Genomic DNA, 11,976 nt, shown 5'->3' on the forward strand with positions numbered 1-11,976 from the left:
AGTAGGCCATCTGGCCCATCAAGCAAGCTTCACCATTCAATAAGATCATGGCTGATCTGACCATGGACTCATCTCCAGCTACCTGCCGTTTCCCCACAGCCCTTAATTCCCCTACTATGCAAAAATATAGTGAAGGGGAGATCTGGTGTAATTAATTCGATACCATTTTTTTAAAGAGGTAACTGTGTTGAGAAGATTGGTATATGTAGCCTAAGAAGATGCATGCTTTAGCCAGGGTTTCGAATGTAGGAGTAGGAAGGTTATCACACAGCTATATAAAGCATAATTTAGACCACAGTTGGAGGACTGTGTACATTTTCCTTCCTTGACAGAAAGGAACTGATTGCACTGGAGATAGTGCAGAGGAAAGTCACCACCAGAGTGCTTGGTTTGTGTCTCAGAAATGAGGAGAGACAGGACAGGCTGGATGTGCTTCGGACCAGAGGAAACTGAAGCGGGGGAGGGGGGGGGCCTGATAGAGATGTGCCACATTATAAGAGGCCTAAGCAGACCAGATGGTGGGAAACATTTTCCTATTGCAGAGCTGCCTAAAATAAAACACATGGGTTTAGAGTAAGGATAGTTTTAGAGGGAACATGAGAAAGAACTAATGTCATCCAGAGGGTTTTTGAAACTTGAACATATTGCCTGAGGGGCTGCTGGAAATAAAGACTCCCCCAACAGTTAAGTTTTTTATTTAGCACTTAAAAAGTCTTGGCATGGGGAAGGTTACAGTGTGAGAGCTGGAAAATGTCATTGCTGTAGAATGGTACTTGATGGCCATGTTGGACTAAAGGGCCAATTTTGCTATATGATTCTGTAACTCTATTATATCTTTACTTACAAATAACACACTAGCTTAATTAATTTTTTTGAAGTCATGTCTGGTTGTTAGTGTTTAAACTGGAGCTGGTGTTGCAGGATGTAATTGATCACAAAAACAAACTTCGATCATACTTTTGTGACCAAGTAATTTTCATGCATGGAGAAATAATAAATAGAGAAATAATAAAAAGCTGCTGCCAACTATTAAAAAATTAGCAGATGAAACTTTAATTGTAACTTCCTTTCAATGATGGACACATTCCACCTTTGTTATTTACAGTATATTTAAGAGTCTACAAGATTTGAACTTACCATTTTAAAATATGCATAAAGCAAGAAGAGTTAACAATGATGAATAAAAATGCTCACAAAAGGGCATACAGTCAGCCAACAGAAATCTAAGCACTACAATTATATTAGCAGGGACAACTTTTTTCTCACTTTAAAGACAAATATAATGAAACTGAAATCATAATTGTAATAAATGTTTTACATTTAATAAGTTATAGAACATAAAGCAGTGTAATCTAAAGCTCTCTAATTATAATTAATTTAGTAGCTTCTTCATTTCTTTTAAATTACCAATGCAGTGATTATGGAAGTATTAATTTCTATTAGAATATTTATGAGACACATATAAATGAATAGTTATGATATGTTACAAGATGCAAATTCTGATGAGTTTAAATTATGATAGCCTGAGTTATGAGGTAGCAATAATATCAAAACACCAGCATTCATCAGCATTATTCCATACAACACACATTAGATTTGAAATATAATTGTGAATGGTTTATTGTACAAATCCCAAGGATCATGCTGGTGCTCCAGTACTCTTGTCTAATCAAAAATCACTTATACTGATGTGAATTTAATGAATTCAAAAGGCAATTATGCTTTCCAAGGATGGTGAAAATTTTGTACTTAGTGAACACTCTGAACCTAATCAACTACTTTTACGAATGTACCGTATACTGTAAGTATTTCAAAATATAAGGTACTTTAAATAAAAAAGTAAACATAGTTTAGAAAAGTAGTGTATTCCCCTCTGCCATCTGATTCTTTGGACACTACCTCACTTTTTAAAAAAATATACAGTATTTCCATTTTTGCACATTTTTTAAAATCTATTCAATATACATAATTGATTTACTTGTTTTTTTTTCTCTGCTAGATTATGTATTGTATTGAACTGCTGCTGCTAAGTTAACAAATTTCACATCACATGCTGGTGATAATAAACCTGATTCTGATTGCATTTCTATCTAAATCATAATTCTGTGTTTTAATCTGTATTTAGTTCCCGGTATATTATACTAAAAATAAACTTTAAATCAATGTTCCCTCTAATTTCTTCTACAGCTGCTTGGCTAAACCATTGCTCTGTTCAGGGAATTTTTACACAGCCTTAAAACTGTGTGGCGCTTTAATAAAACATTATATAGAAGAAAATTTTGCCTGCACAGCAACAAAGGCTATGTGCACAGGAGCATTTCTGTTACATGCAGCCCACATACCCTCGCAGCTTAGAGGGCACAGTGCTTAAATTGTGATTTTTGCTTCCTTGTACGCTGCTTGTGAGAAGCCTTTAATGTGATTGTTTGCTCAGTCAAACTGATTACATTTTCATCTGATATATCTCAGTGGTCTCCTTGAACTGATGCCTGTTGCTAATTGACTCTGAAAGAGAGGATGCTCTTGCCATAATTTTTTGGGGAAAGCTTCTTTCTGGCACCCTCATCAAATCCTATATGGTGGCATGTAAGAAACTGTGATAATTTATAATAACATAACAAAAATTATAATTATATTTTAACCTACAAAATGAATTTTTACCTAATTCCGCAAAGTGAACTAATACATATAAATGCAACATAGTTATTAAAGCACCAATTAAAACAGTCAATTCAGATCAGCGAAATGATCTTCAATTAACATTCATTGATCAGTAGTTTTCATTCTCTAGAAAAGAAACGGCAACAATAGCAAGTAATATAGTGTATAATGTCAGAACAGCTAAATCCCCTTCCTAAAGATATATAACAATATTAAATAAATGTAAACTGACAGCCAACATTCAGACTTCTGCAATTCTTCTTTTCATGCTGGTAATGGGTTCTGTAAAAATATAAATCAGAATCAGTTATTCTGGATTTACAGATACTAACATGAAAGAAACACAAATACGTTCATGAAGGGCAACAAAGGTACACAGTATCAATGCCCAGCTTCATTATTAGTGGTTCAAAAGCAAGATGACTAACTGAACCAGTATGACTGCAAAAAGACATGCCTCTGACTTTATGGTATCTCGTGAGAGAAACAACAAGTGGGAAGAAAAAAAAACTCATCAAAACCAAATCACTTGCAGATGGTTTGTCCATGGTATTATTTGTAGGACTGGTTGCCACTTCTGGAGACAAGTACCTTTCAAGGATTATATGCTTTTTAATGTGTGGAGCTACAACATGCAAATAATTCAGATCAAACTACCAACTCAAAACTGTACAGCTGTGAAGTTCTGCTGTCCATTAGTAACACCACTATTAGATTCCAGTGAAACCCCCTTCTACTGGGCATCTCTGGAAATGCAGCTCGTTAGTCCCTCGCTAACAGCCACTGGATTCTGCGGCGAGAAACCCACCCTTCTCAGACTCCGTATATCTGAGGTGTATATGACCTTGGTCCTGCCAAACCTGTGAGGTTGGGATGTCTGGCCCACCCAAACCCCGTGTGATTTACTGCCCCCCTGAAATCGTCTGTCAGGAAGAAGTAACAGATTGTACACTGCATACAATTATAAAGAAAGTATACTTATGAACATTAACAAAAAGAGTTATTAAAGAAAAAAAAACAAAAAAGAGACCATTATAATTAAACAGTTAAATGTGCACATAAGTTGGAGCTCATCTTGAACCTATCTGCAACTCACACACTGGACCCTTGGTCTGTGTGAAAGCACACACCACCTTCCGAATGTTGCTCAAAATCCATCTGGAACAAACAGGCTCTCCCACAGGAGTATCGGTCCTTCCTCACTGAATCTGTTCATCTGCACAAAGCACCTCGTGCAACAGGGACAGCATCCTCAGCCATCTTCCCTCCTGTCTTCTCCCAGATCCGCCAAAAAAACCTCGACCAGTGTTCCTCATAAAGCCTCTCCTCTCCACCTAGTATTCTCTGATTCCACCATCCTGAATGGCTGACACCAGATTCCTAAGTTGAACAACAAAGCCCTGTATCTCAGCTCAAACCCAAACAAGCTGAAAGCAGAACAGATTGCTCTTGCAGAACTAATAAAATGAAATACATATAAGCATAACAGTAAAAGTCTTAACTAGGGCATTACACCAGTATTTTCTGAAATCTCATGGTTCAACATATTTCATTCCACAGGATTATCATCAAACCAGGAATTAACCCTGGTTGATTGAGGAGTGTAGAAGGCATCACAGGAAATGGATAAGAATGAAATGCCAGTCTGGTAATGATAACACACTGGACATTTTTTATATGCCAAATAGTAGAAACAGTGTGTTCCATGAACATCACAGTTTTCAATTTTTGCAAAGCCCAGTAAGTGGGTGCACAGGATGAAGCTGAAGGCCTTTGCAATATTCCTCATTCAGTAGGGTCAAGTTCATCATCAATTTCAGCTTTATCCTGAGGTGCTCACAATCACAGGAGGGAGCCTCCGGCCAATTTGATCCACTCCATGTGATTGACCATATAGGATACTGTAAAGGTAATCCCTCAATCACAATAATTTGTGTCTGCCATCAACAAAAGGCATTGCAGAAACCTGGTGAGCTTAAGCATCAAACCCCTAACTATTTTACAAATACATTTCCATGGGCTCATTATTACTGGGTCAAAACCCTAAAATCCCCCCCCCCTTTCAGTTGGATCTCAAGGATGTACAGTAACAGCTTGCGATCACACCCACATCCGATGAATGAATTCAAAAATCATTCTGAGCCATTAATGATCTTCACAAGGGGAATCAGAGCACTGAGGAAGATATCAGTGTATTCACAGAATTTCTTCCCAATCCATAAATCATTAAATCTTGACTTTTTTTTCCGGTAACATAGATCATTTGCAGAGACCTGGTAAAATGCGAGTCCAATCATTTGGCTGTGCTGATCTCAGTCCCAACAAGGATACAACAACTGGTATCCCAGGAGCAAATACAAAAGTGTAACCAAGATTTTCACTTGTGACCACAGCTAATGGTGTACAAGTACGAATGTTTGTTATGGACACGAAGTGAAGTTATGATTACCTTGTATTGCTTGAATTTGGAAATACAAGAAAATCAATTGCCAGAGCAAATATCTGTAAGTACTTCTATTCAAAATCTAATTTTATTTTTGTTTAAACTGGTAAACATAAAATTGTGTAATATTGATTAAAAGTATGTAGTCTTTATCCTCCAATGTTCAACACATTCATGTTATTCAATGTACAGGCTCAGGGAAAACAAGTTGAAACCCTTCCTTCATTTCAGTTTTAAATTCATCCTAATTGTGGGGATATAAACAGAATACAAAATAAGGTGTAGTATGAATTACCTACCACACTATCTTGTTCTATCAATCTACATTTTCCCTATATTCCACCCATTAATGATATATCATCTCCCTCCATACCAAGTTGGTTCTGTTATTAAATCTGCAGTCTCTCAATGTCTCCTTTTTGGATATTAGCTCCATGTGAGGATTTATGCAGTGCACTCAAGATCAAGGGTTCACAACCTTTTCTATGCCCCGGATCCCTACCATTAACCGAGGGGTCCATGGATCCCAGGTTGGGAACCCTGGCTCTAGATTAAAATTCCAATGCAATATCAGGAGCGATAACTTATGGTCGAGGATCATACCTTAATTTGAAAATTTCCATGACCCCCTTTAATTAATGAACAATAAAGATATCATTTTTGGTTTAACACAGTCAGAAAACAGTTTATGAATATCATTTTCATAATCTCTATTTTTGAACTAGTACTTCTGTGACAAAAGCCCTCAAAAGGCTTCCAAAGCTTTATACCCAAAATCTGAAGCAATCTTCCACCTGGAGTCTGACACACCCTGACCCCCTATTGTTTGCATCCTATTTAGATGAATGCCAGTGTATCATTCAACATTTTTTTATGCAATAGTTTTTATTAAGCTCTATCATGGGCACCAAACTTCTAACTTGTTTCTGGAATCAAAAAAGGTATGTATAGTACATCTATCATAGCCTTAAACACTCAATCTGCTTGTGTCTCTGCTTTACAGTCCTTAAGAAAGGTCTCGACCTGCCTCCTGCCACCTGTCTCCATCCTTCCATAGATGCTGCCTGACCCACTGAATTTTGTGTGTGTTGATCTCATTTTCCAATATCTGCAGTCTCTCTTCCATCTCCCCTTTGTAGTTTCTTACAACTTATTTTTACTTCTAATTTACTGCAAACTTGGATACACAACTCAATCTTACTTCATTCAATTCACAAATATGCTGAGACCACAGTACACATTGGCTGAGTAATACTATATATCACCTTTCACCTGAGACATTTCCTTTCTTGTTTGTTTAGCACTGAGAATGGGTACCAAGTAGTGAGACTGTGAGTGGAATCAATACAAAAGGGATCTTGCAGCATTATCCATACAGGCATGCATTACTGATAGCCCTACAGTGCCAGGAACCTGGCACAAGACCCTGCTCTCCCCAAAGCTATTCTGTGCTGTGCCAGCAGCACACTTGAGGGCTCAGCCCTCTGCTACCATGGTGCGACAATGAACTAGTTAAAGTGATCTCATCAATGCATGGATCAATCTGATTTGAGCCACCTCGGCAATGTATAATGTCTACCTGTAAGGCCTGGTGTCGATCAGGCTAGGACAAGTGGTACAAAAACCAAATGCTGAAACTCTGGGCTCAGGACTGCATTCTGGCTACCCTAGAAACTCTGGCCTGGTGCAGGGGACAGACAGCAGTTGTTTCATGTGTTGATATATAGCCTGGGTTGCATCACCTCCTCTTGGAAGGTAACAGATGTCCATCTTGTCATCACAATGAAATCTCTGAGCTGGGAGAGCCATGCAGCCGAAATAAAGAGAGAAGGAGACAGCAACTTCCATCACATCCAACAGGAGATGATGAGAGAGATCACATGAGGCAGGAAAGAGAAACAGAAAAGGTAGGAATACCCTAACATCCATGAGGTATGAGAACAGAATTAGGCCATTCAATCACGGCTGATTTATTTTCCCTCTCAACCCCATTCTCTTGTCTTCTCCCTATAACCTTTGATGCCCTTACTAATGAAAAAACTATTAACCTCAGTTTTAAATGTGCCAAATGACTTAGCCTCTAGAGCCATTTGTGGCAATGAATTCCATAGATTCACCACCCTCTGGCTAAAGAAATTCCACCCAATCTCTGTTCCTTCTATAGTGAGGTTGTGCCTTTCAATATTTGGTATGCTTCAATTATTCTTCTAACTTCAGCAAGTACAGACCCTAAGTCATCAAACACCCCTCACGCGTTAGCCTTTTCAATCCTGTAGAACTCTTCTGGACCCTCTCCAAAGCCAGCACATTCTTCCTTGGAGAGGAGCCTCAAAATTGCTCACAATACTCCAAATGTAGTCTGACCAGTGCCGTATGAACTCTCAGCATTACATCCTTGCTTTTATATTCTAGTCCACTCAAAAAGAATTCTAACATTGCATTTCCCTTCCTTACTACTGACCCAGCCTGCAAGTTAACCTTTGGGGAATTCTGTACTAGGACTCCCAAGTCCCATTGCACCTTTGATTTCTGAATTTGCTGCCCATTTAGAAAATAGTCTATGCCTTTATTCCTTAAACCAAAGTGCATGACCATGCACTTCCCTATGCTGTATTCCATCTACCATTTCCTTAAATTGTCCAAATCCTTCTGCAAATCCCCTGCTTCCTTAACATGACTCACTCTCCTACTTATTTTTATCATAATCCACAAACTGGCCACAAAGCCATCAATTCCATCGTCCAGATCATGATCATCTTCTCAGTAAATCCAAGAATTCTAACAGATTTACAAGTATCCCTCATTCTACTCCAGGAAACATTTCTTATTCTTCTGAGGTTCCTTTGAGAAGGTAGCTCTGACCCTTCTATTTGAATCACTTCTGTCCATTACTTGACAGTGTTCCTGAGATCAGAACTGAAGGCAAAACCTGGCCTCAGAAGAATAATAAATGTTCTGTGGAGTACAACTAAGAAAATCCAGAGCTTCTGTCTTGAATAGCAGTCTTTTAAACTGCTGGTCTCCACTAGCATGTCCATTATGCCGTATGGCTAAGTTCCCCTTTATGACAAGAAAAACATAAACATCAGTTCCTGGGGGTGATAATACTGGATCCTATCTAACTGAAGATTGAGAGAACTTGGTCATCTCTCACTGCTTTCATTGTGGAAACTCTATCTTCATTATGGAGCCTCTGCATTTCCACTTGTAGTGTTAGTGTAGCAATTACTTCTGTTCAGTAATAAAAGAGCACACCAACATTATAGGTACCTGTCTCTGTAATCCTCCATATCTGTAACAAAAACCTTGCTACATTAAAAGTTCTTTTCATTCAGTTATTGTGCTATATATATTTTTGATTTGATTTTGTTCCATTATTAAACTGAAGTTATGCTTTACTACTATAACATAGATTTTAGATATTTTTGCTATTTAAAATAGAATTTATTTGAAAGTCAAAGGAAATTGATGTTGGACATTTTACTTTGAATGTAAGTAAAATTGGTGAAATATATATGTATTTTGCGGATTACGTAGTAATAAAAGATATAAGTGTACAATCATTTTACTCTTAAGCAGAATGATTTGCATATTTTGGCTCTTATTTCTCTTTTAGCCAGAAGAGTCTTGTTGCTTAACTGGAAAGATGCCGCTCCGGCTACTCGTGCCCACTGGTTGATTGATGTTATGTCATGTTTAAATCTAGAGAAGATTAGGTGTTCTATTTCTATACCTAGACAAGATTTTGGAACTACTTTCACAATTTTCGATTCGTTCAGCAATGAAGATGGCTATTATATGTTTGAACTTACGACTATATGTCAGAGATTTTTTTTCTTTTCTTTTAACCAAACAGCTGTTTTCTGTTTTACCCTCTCTCGTTTTTCCTATTTTATTATGGGGTTTTGTTTTTGCTTTAGATTAGAATAAAATATACCTGTTCAATATTATGGTTAATTTACAATACATAGTTATGGGGAAATTCAATCTTGTTTCTGTTTCCATAATACCATAATGTATTTTGTATTCGTCTATGCAAGTAATTAATAAAAATATTGAAAAAGAAAATAAAGATATAAGATCATGTGACTATTGGTACAGCGCGTTTCGGGCTTATCAGCACTTTCAATTGGACAACAGTGAGGCACAAACAGGATAAGAGAAAGTTGCTGTTCACTGAGGGTAATCAGTTTCAATTATGGTGTCACGAAACAGCACAGAGGAATGCAAGGATGATAGTGTTCAACTTTCACACAAATCGTCCCTGTCTAAAGTCTTTAAAACATGCGAAACCCTTCGAGGGCCTTGCCCGCCTGCAGAACAGATTTTCGAAAACGAAGTTGGGATTGAAGTCCCCACCCAGTAACACTCTGCACTGTAAACAGCTCAGTTCTCACCCGTCGATTTCCCAATGGCCCAGTGATAGGAACGGTTAATTATTAACTACGGGGGCAAACTCTCCATGCAAAGTAAAAATATAACTTTAAAGCGATTTATTTCGCTAAAGTGGATTAATCAACACCATTACCCACCAGGTTCAGATGGCTAGGTTTCCTGCGTCTGTCGCTTTGTCCATCGGGCTGAAATTTACCTCGGAGCTGACAGAAGCAGAGAGGGTCTTCAGAGGCGTATCACTGGCGCAGAGATTAACTGGACTCTCTTTCTTCCTGGGACCCATCGAGCGGACCGGCTCCCTGGTCCGGTTGGTCACTGTGCCGGGCGGCATCCTGCCCTCCTTGCTCCTAAAACTTCGCGAGATTCTCATGGAGACACTCCTGAAGAATCCTGTCAACTTAGTCTCCTTCTTGAGACCCACGTCGTCTTCCAACTCTTCGAGCGGCACCTCGATGTTGCCCGTGTACCAGAAGATCCACCAGATCAAGCTCATGAAGATCACGATGGAGCCGGCGTAGATCAGGAAGTCGTAGAAGAAAATGTTACAGAACACGCCGATGAGTAGCACGGTCAGCCCCACCGCGTCGAAGACGATCGCCAGCCAAAAGGCGCAGACACAGCGACCCAGGCCAGCCTGCAGGAACGCCATAGCGTTTCGCCTGCCTGCCGTCCTCTCACAGGTAATGGCGGGGGAAAGGTCGCAGCCAACACCGTCAGCCCATTCACCTGGGCGCAGCACCTGGCTGCGCGTCACCTGTGGGCGGAGCGAGTGCGTCCAGAAGGAGGAAGCCGTGACTGTGGCTCCACTTGCGGTACAAGTTGTGCACGTTGACTTGGACTCCACTCGAGCAGAGAGGGTGTCGGAACGCAGACCCAAGACCATTTACAGTTGTTTTTTTTCCCCCATTTTCCAAACCACCCTCGCCACAGCCTTTCTTTTTCCAAAGAGACGCGGGAGACTGCGGAAGCTGGAATTTGGAGGGACAGTCTGCAGGAGGAACTCTGTGGGTCGAGCAGCGTATGTGAGGATTGTCGTCGGTCCCGATGCAAGTTTTCTTTCAGAAATGTTAATAGTTCCTTCATTCCCCTCCTCCCACAGACTCTCCTCGACCCGTTCGGCTGAGCTCCTCCAGCAAATTGTTTGATGCTCCTTAAATTTCCAAGCCGACGTATTAATTTTCTTGCAATAAAGACACATTTGGGAAATTCTCCAATTCTTTATCATACCCATTTAAATATTTGCGTGCCTTCGCTTATGGAAGTTAGGAATTCACTGGTTTCTGGATAAAACAAAGGTTCTAAGATTCATTTATTATCAAAGTATACAGCTCTGAAATTCTTCTTCTCCAGAAACCCATGAAACCAAGAAAAGAAAGGCAGCACGATCATCAACCCCAAATACCTTCTCCCGGTACAAAAAAAAACAAACAGAAACGGAATGGGCACAACGATCCCAAAATTCCCCCTCCCGCACACGCAAAAAAACGAGAAAAGGCTAGCGCAAAAAACACTGATTACAAAAAATCCGTAAGACTAAAACAGTCCATAGTCCAAAACACGCAGCATTTCCTCCTCTCCATATCAGAGCAATCTCACTTGCGATTAAAAAAAAGGCATTCTCCCCTCTCGGTGAAGGGCAATAAAACGACACAGGCCTTGCCTGCTTCATAGTCACCCCCGTTATATAGGATATTTTCCATAAGGTTGAAACTCCTTGCTGTTCTCAAACGATGTACGATGTGTCCTGTAAGTTCCCTGTGCAAATTATAAAGGTAAGTGTGACATCAAAGCTGACAGACAGCAGATGGTGGGCTGCTTTATTTTTAAATTAATATTGTGCTTCCACAACGGAACTTTTACACCAAGCAACCCCGCCCCTGGTTCACTTATCACAAATATGAGAAAATCTGCGGATGCTGGAAATCCAAAGCAACACACACAAAATGCTGGAGGAGCTCAGCCGGCCAGATGGCATCTATAGAAAAGAGTAAACAGTCAGTGTTTCAGCCAGAGTTCTGATCAAGGGTTTCAGCCCAAAACGTTTACCCGTTTCCATCGATGCTGCCTGTCCTGCTGAGTTCATTCAACATTTTGTGCGAGTTACTTTACCTGTCACCTGCCAGATTGTATTCCCTCCCCTCCCCCACCTCTTGTCCTGGCTTCTTAACCCTTTCCAATCCTGAAATGTCGACTGGTTACTCTTTTCCATCGATGTTGGCTGTCCTGCTGAGTTCCCCCAACATTTTCTGTGTGTTACTCATTGGAATTTGCATTGCAGTGTAAAGAGCAGATAAATCACATCTGCGACTCCGATTACCAGGTCGCCTCAAGTTTGCACTTGATGGCAACTGCATGAACTTTCAAAGCTGTAGGTTCCTGGAGGGTCATTTCTCACACTGTGAATCATTTCTCAGACTTAGCCAAGAAAAGTTACTTCTCGACTCTAACATTAAAAATTGCCATTTGTAAGGATGTGT

General features: G+C 39.7%; 1 protein-coding gene across 1 annotated transcript; it reads right to left on the reverse strand.

Annotated features, from left to right (window-relative positions):
* Positions 1 to 1,036: 1,036 nt before the first annotated feature.
* si:dkeyp-72e1.6 (transmembrane protein 238-like) lies at positions 1,037 to 10,244 on the reverse strand. Its single transcript, XM_063057461.1, has 2 exons — positions 9,637 to 10,244; positions 1,037 to 2,943 (listed from the first exon to the last, which is right to left on the reverse strand). Exon 1 carries the CDS (start codon positions 10,146 to 10,148, stop codon positions 9,642 to 9,644), a length of 507 nt encoding a protein of 168 aa, XP_062913531.1. The 5' UTR covers positions 10,149 to 10,244; the 3' UTR covers positions 1,037 to 2,943; positions 9,637 to 9,641.
* Positions 10,245 to 11,976: the final 1,732 nt, after the last annotated feature.

Source organism: Mobula hypostoma, chromosome 9 (genome assembly GCF_963921235.1).
Source record: "Mobula hypostoma chromosome 9, sMobHyp1.1, whole genome shotgun sequence".
NCBI lineage: Eukaryota > Metazoa > Chordata > Chondrichthyes > Myliobatiformes > Myliobatidae > Mobula > Mobula hypostoma.

Excerpts from the sequence above, each read along its gene's own strand:
- si:dkeyp-72e1.6 (XM_063057461.1), bottom strand. The coding sequence starts at position 10,148 with ATGGCGTTCCTGCAGGCTGGCCTGGGTCGCTGTGTCTGCGCCTTTTGG.